Source organism: Caretta caretta, chromosome 10 (genome assembly GCF_965140235.1).
Source record: "Caretta caretta isolate rCarCar2 chromosome 10, rCarCar1.hap1, whole genome shotgun sequence".
Classification (NCBI taxonomy): domain Eukaryota; kingdom Metazoa; phylum Chordata; order Testudines; family Cheloniidae; genus Caretta; species Caretta caretta.
Window position 1 is genome coordinate 44,703,954 of NC_134215.1, and position 15,440 is coordinate 44,719,393.

The 15,440-nt window shown below is 57.6% G+C and overlaps 2 protein-coding genes across 2 annotated transcripts; both read left to right on the forward strand.

Moving 5' to 3' along the window:
• The first annotated feature begins 2,301 nt into the window (after positions 1-2,301).
• On the forward strand, positions 2,302-7,212 carry LOC125643928 (uncharacterized protein CFAP97D2-like). The gene is made up of 3 exons (XM_048867211.1): positions 2,302-2,438; positions 4,657-4,737; positions 5,629-7,212. The coding sequence occupies exons 1-3, from the start codon at positions 2,346-2,348 to the stop codon at positions 5,947-5,949; spliced, it is 495 nt and encodes a 164-aa protein (XP_048723168.1). The 5' UTR covers positions 2,302-2,345; the 3' UTR covers positions 5,950-7,212.
• On the forward strand, positions 6,928-14,383 carry LOC125644034 (uncharacterized). The gene is made up of 5 exons (XM_075133321.1): positions 6,928-7,107; positions 7,222-7,473; positions 12,367-12,674; positions 13,501-13,647; positions 14,038-14,383. Exons 1-4 carry the CDS (start codon positions 6,928-6,930, stop codon positions 13,511-13,513), a joined length of 753 nt encoding a protein of 250 aa, XP_074989422.1. The 3' UTR covers positions 13,514-13,647; positions 14,038-14,383.
• The last annotated feature ends 1,057 nt before the right edge of the window (positions 14,384-15,440 follow it).

The window sequence follows — 15,440 nt, forward strand, 5'->3', positions numbered from 1 at the left end:
TGGGCTAAAACCCACTTCATCGGATGCATGGAATGGAAAATACAGTAGGAAGATATAGATATACACAGAGAACATGAAAAAAATGGGTGGTGCCATACCCACTATAACGAGAGTGATCAGGTAAGGTGGGCTTTTATCAGCAGGAGAAAAAAAACCTTTTGTAGTGATAATGAGGATGGCCCATTTCCAACAGTTGACAAGAAGGTGTGAGTAACAGTGGGGGGGAAGGGGGGGGGAATAAGCATGGGGAACCAGACAGTCTCTATGTAAAAGAATAAATGGACACAAATCAGACGTCAAGAATGATAACATTCAAAAACCAGTCGGAGAACACTTCAACCTCACTGGACACTCGATTACAGACTTAAAAGTGGCAATACTACAACAAAAAAACTTCAAAAACAGACCCCAACAAGAAACTGCTGAATTGGAATTAATTTGCAAAATGAACACCATTAACTTAGGCTTGAATAAAGACTGGGAGTGGATGGGTCATTACACAAAGTAAAACTATTTCCCCTTGTTTATTTCCCCTCCTACTGTTGCTCACACCTTCTTGTCAACTGTTGGAAATGGGCCATCCTGATTATCACTACAAAAGGTTTTTTTTTCTCCTGCTGATAATAGCTCACCTTAACTGATCATTCTTGTTATAGTGGGTATGGCAACACCCATTTTTTCATGTTCTCTGTGTGTATATCTATATCTTCCTACTGTATTTTCCACTGCATGCATCCGATGAAGTGAGCTGTAGCTCACGAAAGCTTATGCTCAAATAAATTTTTTAGGCTCTAAGGTACCACAAGTCCACCTTTTCTTTTTGCGGATACAGACTAACACGGCTGCTACTCTAAAACCCTGATGAAGCTGTTAGCAGTCTCACAATGCATGGCCTGCATTAGTCACCAATGCTCCATTGTGGCTTCGTCCCCATGGGGTTTATCTGCAGAAGGTTTAATAGGAAACTTTCCTCTTAAGGCTGCAGCACGTTTCCAGCAGAAGGAAGGAGAATAATTTATAAAGTGCACTGCGGGAAAGTGAATAGAGGGGAAATAGGAGCCGCAGGCGGCCATGGCAATGGACACGTGATCAGCAGGAGGCAGCTTGCTCCGGCTCCCAAGAGGAACCACAGGAAGACAGGTGGCCTCAGCATGGAAGTGCTTCTTACTGGGAATCAGCTGTGACAGATGCAGGGCTGTCGTGGTTCGAGAGGGACTGGCCCTGCCCCGAGCGGAGCTCCCCCCAATTCTGCAGCATTTGCTTTGAGCCCATCTCTAGTTCCCAATGGCTTTTCTGCGCCTCCTGCTGGCGACCCCAGTAATGGTGCCCAGTCAAGCCCCTGTGTCAGGGCCTGCTCTCCCAGTGTCTGGTTAGCTTTGTGAAGATCTTAGAGAAACAAAAATCAGCTGCCACAAAAGGTGCACTTGAATTACAGGTATCTGTGTGACAGCGAATCCAGTGGTTAGAGTGGGGGCTGGGTGGCAGAACGCCTGGGTCCTCATCCCAGCTATGGGCAAGAGGGTGATCTAGTGGTTAGATCAGGGGCCTGGGAGACCTCCTCGTTCTTTTTCTGGTTATGCCACTGACTCACTATGTGAGTGTACAAGCAATTCACGGTGCTGCCTCATGCCTCAGTTTCCCCCTCTGTCACATAACTAGTCTCAGGCTCCTGGGGGTGCCGGGGGGCATGGCTCATGTAGGGGGAGGGGGGCCATGCCAAGCATCTCAGGTGCTACGTGCCCAGCTGTCTGTACACACTCACTAGCTTTGGCAGAACAGGGCGCCAGCTGGCAGCCAGGAACAGGGCTCATAATGCCAAAGGAGGCCACCAGCAGCTGCCCGAGCCCTGTGTGTCACAGGTGGGAGCAGGAGCCAGGCAGGGGGGTTCAGCTCAGGCCTGCGTCTCTCCAGCCATGTCTGGCTTCAGAGGGCAGGGCCCTGTGGGCAGAGGGGGTGCTGTCTGCCTGTGGAACCCAGAGCCCACGGCCAGCCCCAGGAGTCTCTGACAAGACCCTCCTGCTCTGCTGCTAGGACCAGATTTTCAACAGCCTTCCAGACAGGCTGGCAAATCCCTAGGGGAACCTGAGCCTCATGTGGGGTGCCTGCACACGGCGCCCTGGCTTGGAACCAGGCAGAGCCTGGGGCTCAGGCGAACCCGGACCATCACCGGAGAACCCTGTGGTTGGGGCCTGCCTCGATCAGCCATGGAGGGAGGTTAGGACCCAGGGGGACAGTCAGTCGCTGGGTCACCTGAACCTCAGCGTCAGCTGGGTTATGTTTCCTTTGCTCTCCCTGCCTCCTGCGCTTGCTAATAGCCAAGCCCCATAGCTGGGTAGCCCAGCCCCATGTCCCGAGCATATCAGCCCATCTTACCTGCTGCCAGCAGGTACCTGCAGGAGAAATGGGATAAGGCAGCCTATCGCCAACACAGGAACAAGGTACGGGACGGGGCGCAGTAGGATGGGGCTGGATGAGGTAGGAGCAAGGAGCCCTGGCCCGTAGTCTGGAAGTTCGGGGCACGCCAGGAATATGTGATCAGGCCCTAGAGAATCTATTGTGTGTGTGTAGCTGGACATGGGGAATATAGTGGGTCTTTGGGAGAATTTCTACAAGGGGCTACGTGGTCCAGTGGAGCAGGTACTGGTCTGGAGTCCAAAGACCTGGGTTCTTGGCCTTTCCCAGCCACGCACCTGAGCTGCTGTGTGAACTTGTGCAAGCGAGCCCTAGCTTTGCACTAATCCAGTTTGTAATTGTACTGACCAGCCGCTGTTAAATAGCTCTGGCAGAGGTGTGGAGCAGAGCCATGCGTGTGCTGGTCTCTATCGAAAGCTGTCAGGTTTGCTAGAGCCAGAGCCAGCCTGCTTTGTGCACTGCTGTGGCCTGCTGAGCAAACCTTCCAATGGTGCCTGCCACAGGGATGGCTGCCTGAGTCTGCAGAGAGCCTGAAGCAGAGTCTCAGAAGGGGGGGCGCCCCGACCTTTAGTAATCTCTCTGGGTGGCAGCTCTAATGGCCAATGGAGACATTTCAGTGGCACAGCAAACAATGGGTTTCAGAGTAGCAGCCGTGTTAGTCTGTATTCGCAAAAAGAAAAGGAGTACTTGTGGCACCTTAGAGACTAACCCATTTATTTGAGCATAAGCTTTCGTGAGCTACAGCTCACTTCATCGGATGCATTCAGTGGAAAATACAGTAAACAATGGCACTGCTGATCATTTCAGTGCATGGCGTGGGGCAGGGGAGGGAGTGGAGCCCAGGGGTGGGAACTAGGAGCTGCTTCAGGGCAGGAAATGCAGCAGGAAGAAAAGAGGAACGACAGCAGTTTGGGGATGGGTGCAGGAAGGGGCAGAGAGAGGAGATTGGGTGAGGAACTGATCCAATGTGGGAGCTGCTCACTCAGCGCTGTTCAGGGTGACAGTGAGATGGGGACAAGTAGAGAGGGACCCTGAGGGCAGCCGAGCCTCTGGATCGCTGTGCATCCCTGCCTGGGCCAGCAGGAGGAGCCCTACAGTGCACTGGGCAGAGCAAGCCCTCTATGCCAATGCTGGCCCTCACCCCAGGATTAAGCATGTCTAAAGCTAAGATTTAGTCACGGATATTTTTAGTAAAAGTCAGGGAAGGGTCACGGGCTTCTGTGAATTTTCCATTATTGCCCGTGACCTGTCCCTGACTTTTACTAAAAATACCCTTGGGGGCTCGGAGCTCCAGGGTCCCCCTTCACGGCGGTTCTGAGCTGTGGGGGTCCTCCTGATGCCCATGGGGGCCCAAAGCTGTGGGGGTTCGCCCTGTCTCCAGCAGCCGCCAGGAACTCTGGGGTTCCCCCTGCTGCCAGAGTGGCCAGGAGCAGCGGGAGTTCCCACTGCCATCCAAGGTGGCCAGAAGCTGCAGGGGTCCCTGCCGTCTGCAGCGGTCGGCAGCTGCGGGGGGTTTCCCTGCCGCCTGTGGTGGCCAGGAGCTGCGGAAGGCTCCCGCCGCCTGACGCAGCCCGTGTACCCCGCAGCTCCCTGCCTCTGCAGACAGGAGGGGGCCCTGCAGCTCCCAGCCGGTGCTGGCTGACGTCACGGAGGTCTTTGGAAGTCATGGATTCCGTGACCTCGATGACTAAATCGCAGCCTTAATCATGTCATTCTCTGGGGCCTGTGTGCAGGAGTTGGGGAGCCGTTCCCAGCGCTGGGGAGCAGAGCTGTGACTGGCAGCACTCACCTTGGGTCACCCAGGGCAAAGGGCTTCAACTCTTCATTAAAGAGCCACCGCTACTAGGCAGCCCTGCTCCCGCTCCCTAGATGGCCACATCCCACTGATGGGAGAGGGTGCGTGGGGGGGGAATTATCCCTGCATTGTTTCTGGGGAGGGTTCAGCAGTCCAGCGCAGAGAGTCCTGCCAGAAAGGTGCTGATCAGAGAGGCTGTGACTGCACGACGTGCTGGTGCCCCCTTCAGGCACAAGCAGCGAAGGGGCCCATGGGTGGCTCCTGACTGCTGGGCGTTGCTCTGGGCCAGCAGTGGGTGGCATGGCTCAGGGCTGCAGTGGGGCCAAAAGGAATTGAGGGCTGGCCCTGCACTGTGAAAGCTGGGGCAAGCCTGGGCTCTAGCTGCCAGCGCTCCTGGAGCCGACTCTGTGTGCCCAGCCCCGCAGCCCTTGTGACTTTCCTGTCTGCAGGTGGATTCAGCTTCCCCAGCCGTGGACACCCAGGGACTGCAGCCCCCCAGCCACCTGCAACTCAACCTGAAAAGGAGGCAGGTGAGCAGCCTCTGGGGCAGTGTGTGGGCTGCCTGCTCTGGCAGGCGGGCATTGCCGGGCAGTCCAGCAAGGCTGGGGGGAGGTGGTTTGGGGAAGACCCATCCCCAGGGATTTGCTGCTGCAGGCCAGGGCTCACCAGGACAGGGGTGAAGAAAAGGCCCCAGCCTGAGGGCCTGGTACTCGCAGACTCCCACTGATGTCAGGATGGGACACAGCCCCTTACCAAAGGAGACCTCCCCCCACAGTGTGTTCTGGGTACTGGCCTCAGAAGCCCCTGATGGCAACCCTGGCAGGAGATTTCCTGGCCTGGGCCTCAGGGGGCAGGGACAGGGAGCTCCCTTTCATCTCCCCCACCCCACTGCTCATCCTGCTCAGAGCCTTTATAAACCGCCTGGCAGGGGGTTGGCCATGGCCTTCCACCTGCCATTTGCATGTGAGTGATGTAGTCACCCAGACATGGCCACTGGCATTGGCGAGCCAGCAGCGGGCACTCTTCCCCCAGGGTCACTACTGACCCAATGCCCCAGCATGGTGTTAGGGTGCTGTGCTGCCGGAGGGCCCTTCTGCTGGCTGGTCCTGTCACTTGTGATCATTAAAGATCCCCTGGCACATTTCCCAAGGCTGCCGTGTTCGCTCTGGGGGCCTGTGCAATTCCAGCTCAAGGGCTGCCGGCAGGTTCAATCTGATACATTATTCCACTTCCATTCCCCTCCTAAGCCCCAGAGCTGGTTGCATTGCACTGGAGCCTTGTCCTGAGACGATTTGTAAAGCACTTTGTTGTGAGAGGGGCAGAGAGCAGGAAGAGCTGACGGGGTGACTGATTGATGACATGATCTGTTAGTGGCCTCGAGGAGGGGGTGGCTCTACACTCTGGATTTTGTCCCCCTCCAGCTAGACAGAGAGCGCCAGGCCGTTAGAGAAAGAGACGACCGCATTCACTCGGCCAGGCTGGTCGCCATTGCGCAGTCCAGGGGGCGACTGGACAACTGGAACAGCTACAGTGTACGCAGGTCTGTGCCGCTGGCGGGGCATGGGGCCGGCATTAAGAGCTGGGAATGGCTGGGGGGGCAGGATCCGAGGGACAAAGGGACCCCTGAGTGGAGAGGAGCCAGCCAGTTCCCCCACCCAGTAACATCATCTCAGCCCCTCCCCTGGGTCTGTTTGGACAAGGAAGCGGCCCATGAGCCAGGACTGGCAGCAGGTGCCAACTAGCCCCATAGTGGGCCACGCCCCCTCGCCCTGTAACTTGCTCAAATGTGTCTGGATATTTCAGTCCCTGCAACAGGGGTCCCGAGTCAGCCAGGAAATCTGGGGCAGAGCAGGGGACAGCCCGTGAGAGCAGCTCAGAGCCTGAGGACATGCTCCAAAGGGCCTGGGGTAGCCCCGTGGGCTGGGACACTTAAAACTAGATCGGCTGGAGCTACGGCTGAAGTGCTGGAGGGTGCAAGTCCCGCCCGCTCCGAGCCTCTCTGGGGCCTAGGCTGTGTGAGCCCAACAGACAGGTCTGTCCAGTTGTCTCCTCAGCAGCAGCGCGTGGGGAGAGATGGACCCGAGCCAGTACCCCAAGCTGGGACCCCCATGTGGTTCCGGGATTTGTCATCCACAGCCAGGCTCTGGTGTGACTCAGACTCATTGCTGCTCTGGAGGGGGGCAGAAAGGAGCAAGCTGGGCAGAACATTCAGGCATCCCTGCAGCGAGCGCTGAATGCAGAGGGATCCCATCACTCTGCCCCATATGCCCCATCCACCCTCTCCCCAGCTTCCCCCTGCCATTCCCTACAGGAGACCCTTCAACATCTTAGTGCTGCTCAGGCCAGCCACAGTAGTGCCTGTCCTGCTGTCTGCCCAGACTCCACTGCATTTCTAACATCCACCAGATACAAAACCACAATTGGCCCTAGAATTGGCCATGAAAGGTCCAAACCACCCCTTGCTTCTCTCTCCCCCATCCTCCTCCTCTGTCCCTGTCCCAGGCTTCTTCCCTGGCTGCTTGGGAAGGGTTGTGTGAAGAAGTGGAAACTTCTGGGATTGGTCTGATTCCCTGCAGCAGGGAGTTCCACCACTTGAGCCACCCACTGGCCACACTCCACCCCCTGGCTCCCAGCTGTCTGATGGGCCATGGCTGGAGAGTGGGGTGCAGTGCCTGGCCCCATCCCACAGGGCTCCCAGGTGCTGAGCAGGATGATGGAGGATGGGCGGGGCTGGGGAAGTCTGTGTGGGATGGACAGAGCTCCATTTGCCCCAGCTGGGCTTGCTGGAGCTGAGGGAGGGCCTGGAGAAACTGGGGGTGGGAGATGGGGCCTATAGGCCCCAGCTGGCATCTGGTGGATTGATTGGGCTGGCCCCCCTGCTTGTCTCTGCCCAGCAAAAGGCAAGGGCAGGGGGACCCCACATCAGGGAGAATGCTGGACCTGAGGCTATTGAGTAAGAGCTGCTGCTGGCCCAGTAGCATCGGGGAGGGACCTAGAGGTGGGGGAGCCTGCAGAGAGGGCTGGGCCCAGGAGGGGAGGTTAAAGGGGCACCACAGCCCCTCCGCTTGTTCTCTGCCCCCAGCCTGAGCAGTGAGAGGCGTCGCTGGGAGCTGGCGCAGATCGGGGTGGAGAACCAGCGGCTCGCAGGGCAGCTGAGGCAGCAGCAGTCAGAGCACGCCCGGGAGCCCTGGGAGCGCCACTGGGAGAGGGTGGAGCTCATCCGCAACGGCATCGCCCGCTACCCCCGCAGCTTGCGGGCCCCCCAGGTAACTGGCTGCCAGGGAGGCCGGGGGGGGGAGGGGTTGCTGCTGCCTCACGCCAGCCCCTGGGGCAGCCTGGGCTGGTCAGCAACTGAGTCGCTGCTGGGCTGGGAGGGCAGGGAGATCTTTAGAACCATTGCTGCTTACCCCCCCGACATCGTCTGCTCTGCCCTCCCGCTTGCTCCCTCTCTGTGGTTCCCACATTCCCTTCCCTCCCCTCCCCAGCCGTGCTCCCCTCTGGCCAATGTTCCCTCTAATTTTTGACAGGCCGTGTGGGCAAAAAATTTCTTCTGTGCAAATTTTTGACAGGCCGTGTGTGCAAAAAAATTCTTCTGTGCAAATTTTTGTGCATGTGGTGTTTCGCCGTGTGCGCGGGGTTTAGGATCTGTGTGTGTGTGCACACGCGCACAGCTTAGAGGGAACAGTGCCTCTGGCCCCCCGCTTTCCTTCCCTGACTCATCCCCACACTCCCAGCGCTCCCCATCTCAGCACCCCTCTCCTGTCCTAGAGAGGGGGAGCCCTGGTTCGAGGCTGCTCGTTAGCATGCCCACCACCGGGAGTACCCGCTCCCAGTCCAAGCTGGGTTGTACACACTCCGCTGGGGTCGGGTGGGGCTAGAGACACACAGGCACAGATGGGCTGGATCCTCCGAGGTGGGGAGCACCCACAACTCCCATTGGCTCCAGCTGGAGCCCCGCGTGCTCAGCTGGAAACGCAGCCCCTGGGAACTCCGGGGCCGGGGACGGATGGGGCAGCAACTTGTAGATTTCAGATCAGACAGGCCCATCGTGACCTAGTCTGGCCTCCTGCATAGTGCAGGCCAGAGAGCCTCCCCCAGGAGCCCATAGGAGATTCTCTGGAAAGACACCCAGACTTGACTTAGAGATCTCAAGTGATGAGGAACCCACCCTGGCCCTAGGGCCTCTGTCCCAAAGGTCAATTCCCTTCTCTGTAAGGACACCTCACTTTGTGTCAGCCCAGCCCCACACATGCCCTGGAGCACCCAGGCCCGTCCCACTGGGCGCTGACAGAATTCACAACTCCGCTGCCCCTAAGGAACTGTGCACACCAGCTTGCAAGTTACACCGCCGGCTCCCCGCTCACAGCACGTGGATACGTTTTAGTCAAAACAAAAGAGGATCATTTAACAGAGAGCAGAGACTCGAGAAGAAGCAAGGCGATTTAATGGCACCAAATGGTTACACATGAAATAAATCATAGCACGCTTTCAAAGCCTAAACTGAACTATCCGGACGTTCCCTGTCCCGTAAAGGTTAGCTCACCCAAAGCGGCTCTCCAACATCAAACAGCCAGACTGGCTATGCCCCTCCATTCGTAAGACAAGCCAGCTGGCAGCTTGGAACCCTGGGGTGCCTCTGCACCCCCATTTACAGTTCCCCATTGTCTTTACTTGTAAACAAGATGACTCCCCACTGCTCGGTTTTCCCCTGGAAGACTTTGCAGTCACATGATTGACCTTTTGCTCAGATTCTAGCTAGGCATCTCTGAGGGGATCCCTGGGATGCAGCCTGGGACTGTGGGACCGCTGTGCCCCCTTAATTCTCTCCAGCCTGGGCTGTCTCTCACAACGCCTTGCTAGTGACCAGCAGCAAACCCCTCCAAGTGCTGCTATCACTCAGCACAAACACATGTGGAGTCCCCACACCCAGCTAGATTACATGAATGCTTCCAGAGCAACTAATGAATCACACAGAGAAAGGCACCAGAGCCAAATCCCCCCAGCTCCCAGTACTGTACCCCAGGAATATATTGTCTTGCACTGCTCAAGATAGGCAGTGCAGATTTTTAATTGGTTCACCAGTTCATCAATGGAAAGTGGATATACACCAGCCTTTGCAAAACCTGAGCAGATTTGCTACACACTTCATACAAACTCACTGGTAAAAATAAACAGTAAAACAAATTTATTGACTACAAAAGATAGAGTTTAAGTGATATTAAGTGATAGGCAAAGAGTCAGAGGTAGTTACCAAAAGAAATAAAATATAAGCACGCAGTCTTAACTCTCAACCCTATTAGACTGAGCAACATCTAGATTAAGCAGTTTTTCTCACCCCACTGGATATTGCAGTTCATAGTATACAGACTTCACCCTTGAAATCTGGGCCAGTCCCCTCAGTTGGCATCTTCAGAGTGTCCTTGTTGCTTGCAGCGTAGGTGATTGAAGGAGAAAGGCCAAGCATGGGCCCCCTGGGTTCAGCTTTATACCCTCAGTCCATGTGCTTGGAGGACACAAGTCCAGGCATGTCTGGGTACATTGCTGAGTCTCTAGGCAAGGTTGAGCAATTCCCCTGGTGTAGCCTCATGCTGGTGAGTCATTGAATTGTAGCTCCCTTGCTGGACAATGGTTGTGGATGGGTTGTTTGACACCCCACCCGGGTGTTGGTTACTTTCCTTGCTGTTGTCTCTGGGGAGCTAATATCTGGCTGATTCCCCAACTTACAGCATGTTTTAGTGACAACCATACAACACAATTCTCATAACTACATATGCATTAATGATACACATATATGGATAGAGAAATGACTTTCAGCAGATCATAACCTTTCCCCTGTTACCTTACAAGGCATGCTTTATATGCAGGATCACAATCATATATAAATGGGGAATATGGGGGTTACAGGGCGCTCCCCCAAGCAGGGCTGGTGCAACCACTAGGTGAACTAGGCACTCACCTAGGGCGCCAAGTGGTTGGGGGCGGCCAAAAGCGCACTCTGGGGAGGTGGTGGAGCGGAGGTAAGCTGGGGCAAAGGGGCGCGGGGAGGGCCGCCTGCAGCAAGTAGCGGGGGGGGGGGGGCGCACAGGGGAATCGCTCCCCGCCCCAGCTCACCTCTGCTCCACCTCCTCCCCTGAGCACCGCCCCACACTGCTTCTCTCCCTCCCAGGCTTGTGCGCCAAACAGCTGATTGACGCCGCAAGCCTGGGAGGCGGGAGAAGCGGCGGCGTGCTCGGGCAGGAGGCGGAGCAGAGGTGAACTGGGACGGGGAGCTGTCGCACACAGCTCCCTGGGCCGAGGGAGGGGGCAGCGGGGAGTTGCCGCACGGCTCCCCGGGCTGAGGGGAGGGAGGGGGCGGCAGGGAGCTGCCACGGGGGGGGCACAGAGCTGCCGCAGGGGGGGCACCTCAGGGTGGGGGTGAGGGGGAGCTGCCGCAGGGCTGGGGGGGGGCAGGTGCAAGGTGGAAGTTTCACCTAGGGCGCGAAACATCCTTGCACTGGCCCTGCCCCCAAGGTACAGAATGTCACAGCCTCCATTGAGGAATAGACAGCGTACTCAATCTACACACACCCAGGCAGGTAGAGAACCGTCTCCTGCCTGAAAGAAACTTGTTAAACACTTGCTGGTGCCCAGCCCATGTCACAGTGTTAAGAACATGATCCCCAGTATAGCTACATAATTACCATACACATTACCCAAACGTGCGTCTCTCAGTGATTGTGAGGCCCAACGTGACCCAGGCTTGCAGCAGAGACCTGACACTCTTTGGCAAACAGGTATGAGGCTACCAGGCCCAGGGCATCCCTGTAACCCTGCACCCTCTGGCACTGAGAGGCCCCTGTGTCACAGCAGTCCTTGCACATCTCTGGGAGTCCCAGCTGGTCAGCAGAACCTAAGGTTTCCTTGATTGAAATCAGGGGTCCAGATGCTCCAGTGAGGGAAGCACCCCACTTGTGCCGGGCCAGCCTTAGGGGGTGCTCTAGGCTGTGCTGCCTGGTAGCAGGCTTTGAAGGGCAGGATGGTTAGTTTTTAATTACATCTCCCGGGAAAGAGGCCCAGGGGAGTTGTGTCTTTGACTTCAACAAAGCCAGGATTTTGCCCTGTGGTTTGAATGGCAGGAGGGGGGGGCTCAAAGACTCACCCCCCCAGAATAGTGGAAGAGGTTCACAGAACCTGGCCCCCCTTGGCTGAGAGACCCAAGTAGGGTTGCCAACTTTCTACTTGCACAAAACCAAACACCCTTGCCCCGCCCGCTGCCCTGCCCCTTCTCTGAGACCCTGCCCCTACCCCACCCCTTCTCCGAGGCCCCGCCCCTTGTTCACTCCATCCCCCCCTCCCTCCGTCGCTCACTCTCCCCACCTCACTCACTCACTCATTTTCACCAAGCTGGCTCAGAGGGTTGGGGTGTGGGAGAGGGTATGGGCTCTAGGCTGGGGGTGCAGACTTCAGTGTGGGGCCAGAAATGGGGAGTTCAGGGTGCAGGAGTGTGCTCCAAGCTGGGGAAGGTGGGATGGGGTGCAGGGAGAGTGAGGACTCCGGCTGGGGGTGCAGGCCCTGGGGCGGGGCTGGGGATGAGGGGTTTGGGGTGCAGGAGGGTGCTCTGGGCTGGGATTGAGAGGTTCAGAGGCTGGGAGAAGGATCAGGGCTGTGGGTTGGGGCGTGGGAGGGAGTCAGGGTGCAGGCTGTGGGTGGCGCTTACCTCAAGCAGCTCCCGGAAGCAGTAGCATGTTCCCTCTCCGGCTCCTACACAGAGGCACGGCCAGGCAGCTCTGCATGCTGCCCCATCCGCAGGCGCTGCCCCTACAGCTCCCATTGGCCACAGTTCCCGGTCATTGGGAGCTGCAGAGCCAGTGTTTGGGGAAAGGGCAGCGTGCAGAGCCCCCTGGCTGCCCCAACATATAGGAGCCAGAGGGGGAACATGCTGCTCCTTCCAGGAGCCATGCAGAGCTACGGCCGGCAGAGGAAGCCTGCCTTAGCCCCACTGTGCCACCAACTGGACTTCTAATGGCCCAGTCAGCCGCGCTGACCAGAGCTGCCAGGGTCCCTTTTTGGCCGGGCGTTCCTGTCGAAAACTGGACACATGGCAACCCTAGACCCAAGCCTGTGGCAGGCCTGTACTGGCTGAGCAGGGTAGGACTGGGCTTTCTGCATGCTCTCCCCAGACAGTGCCCAAGGAACAGAGGCAGGAAGCTCTGAGCAGCGGGTTCCCCTCTTTGGGACACGAGGAGAGGCGGAGGGCAAACACTGTGCCCCTGAGGATGGCAAGAGGAGCAGCCATGCCACACCGAGGGGCTCCTGGAGATGTGGGGCCGTCTCCTCGCCAGAGGCTGGGACAGCTGTGGAGACCTTGTCCTCAGCGATCAGCTCGGTGTGAAGGCACTGTCCCAGCCAGCGGGGCACCTCAGGGCACTGGAGCCTCAGCCCAACAAACCACCACAGCAGCTGTGCTGTCACCAAGAGGACTGGCCAGGTCAGCTGGGGCTGTCGCAGACAGGAGCACCGGGGGCTCATTGGCTGGTGGGCCATGGCCCCTCAAGCCTGTTGTGAAACATCAGGCTGCAGCTGGGAAACCCAGCAGCTCCTTGTGGCTCTGGAAGTGCAGACAGAAGGCCCTGGTGCCCTTGTCCAGGGAAATGGGGCAGAGTCTGGCTCTCCCAGCCAGGCGGGTGCAGAGGATCCCTGACTGCCATCCAAGGGAGGCTGAGCGGACCCCACCCGTTCCATCTTGAGACTCTGAAAGGTGACCCCACCTCTTCCCATGGAGTGGGGCAGGAGCCTTCATCTCTGCTCCAGAAGGTCTCAGCAGAGCCTGGAGCCCTCCCTGAACCGCTCACCCAGGGAGCCACTGAGCAGTTCCCCTCTCCCAGCTAAAGTGTCCTAGGGGTGCTCTGTGCCCTTGGCCCAGGCCTCGGCGCTCACTGCCCCACAGTCCAATGCCCATATCTTTGTGGTGCAGGGGTCACTGGGCACTCAGGGCTTCCCCTGGGACCCTGTCTGGAACTGAGTACTTCCCTCCGTTGCCCTGTAGCATTCCCTCCCATAGCAACCAATTCCCCTGGTGGGAGGAGAGTGCAGTGGGTGTTACCTGGAGTGCCTGCCAGGGCTGGTATCTGACTTTATTTCCAGGGCACTAGCTCAGCCACCAGCAGGCATTGGTTTTGTGCCCCGTTGTCTTGGTGCTTTGAACTGGTGGCTCTTTGAGGATGGGGGTGAGTGAGGAGTGGAGGCTGAAACCCCTTGTGGCATCTGCCACGGAGCCATCCAGGTAAACTAATCCCTTCGCCTTCTTGGCCCAGCTGTGGTCCCTAACCGGGTACCTGAATGTTGCTGGCCGGAAGGCTCGGGTGCATGAGGTGTGTCTCCAGGAGCAATGAACCGGCCGTGCCATGAGGCGGAAGCAAGAGCCTGGGCGTTGCATTCTGCAGGCTGCAGAGCAGGGGCTGGTGAGTGTAGTGAGCTGCATAGGGCCAGGTACAGTACCAAGACACAATGCTGATCCCATTCTCCTCCAGGGGAAGGAGTAGAGCGACAGGAAGATTCCCAGCTGGGTTCAAGCCCTTCCCTGCTGGCCAAGACAGCACTCTTCCAGCCTTGGAAGGGCAGCATGGGCCCCCAGAACACAAGGGTTGGGAGCATGGTAGGGAATGGGAAACCTGTGGGCCTGTGGCTGCTCATTGTGACTGTCCCCTCTCTCTTGAGTGTCCCCCCTCCCCTGTTCCTCCTACTGGAGAGGCGGGAAATGCAAGTGCTTGCTCTGGGTTCCAATATCCCTGGGACACCTGGTGTCTCCGTTCATTAGTTAACTTGTGTTCCTCTCTTCTCTGGCTCCGCAGAAGTTGCTTTAATGCAAAAGTCCTGGAGCCAGAAGGAATTTCTCATGTGCCTGGGGGTGAGGTCCAGCGAGGCTACAAAAGCTGGGAGAGAGCCTTGACACCAAGTCAATCTGACAGTCCAGTGCACCATAACCATTCCTTTGCTGACACCCCTTCGCCAGGCAATGCCTCAGCCCTTCCTGGGACCTTTGCGCTCATCATGGGCTAGGGGCTGCTTTCTACACTTCCTCATGCCCAGACCTGCCTGCAGTGACCAGCTGGAGCTATGCCAGGCCCTGGTGGATACTGGTGGCTCTCAAAGACGCTGCCCAAGGCCAGGGCTGCCTGTGGCCCAGGGGCTCTCAGGGCTGGCTTTACACTGTGTATTCGATTATGAAATCAATTAAACCTTTTCATTAAAAGACCAGAGTTGGCCTCTAGTCCTGGCTCTGTCTAAGCCCCGCCCAAGCTCTTTATGGGAAGGTTCCTTGAAGAAGAGGCTGCCCATCAGAGGAAGACCAGGGAGAGCTCACCTTGCTCCAAGGCATGTGAAGGGGGTGGTAAGGCTGAGCGATGGGGTGTTGTCAGGGGCTGAATGGCTGGGAGCTCACCCCTACGGCTCAGATCTACACCAGAGGTGGGGAGGACCTAACAGGAGACTGGAACGGCATGGCTGAAATCTAACCACTCTCAGAACCCAACCTAGTGCCTGTAACGGTTCCTGCTGCCACTGCACTGGCGGGGCTGGAGCGAGCCCCAGGGAGACTTTGCAGGTGGGAGAAGCTCAGCAACAGAAATGGCAGCTGCTCCTGCCCCCCCGGAGTGACTACATGGGCGCGAGGGGTGTTCAGATGTGGAACTGGGGAAGGTTTCCCTCCCCCTTATCATCCCAAATCACACATGCCCCGCCCCACCCCATGGTGCCTGGTGCAGGAAGGCTGGGGCGTGGTTGTGCCGGGGTGACGCCAGGCCGCTCTGACCAAAAAGTGGTGTCTGCGGGGGCAATGTCTAGGAATGTTTTCCTGACAGCCACACACCACCTGAGCCAGGCCCCAGCAACTCCTGCTGGTAGGGAGTAATGACCAGGGGGCTTTTCACAGGCATCTGACCCACTAGGGGCCCTGTTCTCTAGCTGTTCTCTGCACCCATGTGCACGGTAATGGGCTAAAGTGAATGCTGAGGCTCCAGGGCTGGTTCTTAAAGACAAACTCCGATCACAACACAGGTACTGGAGTGGGGGGCGCTGGCTTTTCCATGGGGCGAGCATGCTGGTGCTACTGTGCCGCCAAGCCATAATCCGGCTGCAGGGGCAGGACAGCTCTGCCAGCCCTCCCTGGGGGACAGTTACTATGGTTACAAACCTGTCCCCAGCTCACCTGGCGCTGGGGGTCGCTGTTCACAGCTGGGCAGAGCCCCTAACTCTG

Coding starts and splice junctions, on each gene's coding strand:
- LOC125643928 (XM_048867211.1), top strand. CDS start 2,346: ATGTCCCGAGCATATCAGCCCATCTTACCTGCTGCCAGCAGGTACCTG. Junction 2,439..4,656: donor ATCGCCAACACAGGAACAAG/GTACGGGACGGG, acceptor TCCTGTCTGCAG/GTGGATTCAGCTTCCCCAGC. Junction 4,738..5,628: donor TCAACCTGAAAAGGAGGCAG/GTGAGCAGCCTC, acceptor GTCCCCCTCCAG/CTAGACAGAGAGCGCCAGGC.
- LOC125644034 (XM_075133321.1), top strand. CDS start 6,928: ATGGGCGGGGCTGGGGAAGTCTGTGTGGGATGGACAGAGCTCCATTTG. Junction 7,108..7,221: donor TTGTCTCTGCCCAGCAAAAG/GCAAGGGCAGGG, acceptor GGGAGCCTGCAG/AGAGGGCTGGGCCCAGGAGG. Junction 7,474..12,366: donor GCAGCTTGCGGGCCCCCCAG/GTAACTGGCTGC, acceptor TGCTCTCCCCAG/ACAGTGCCCAAGGAACAGAG.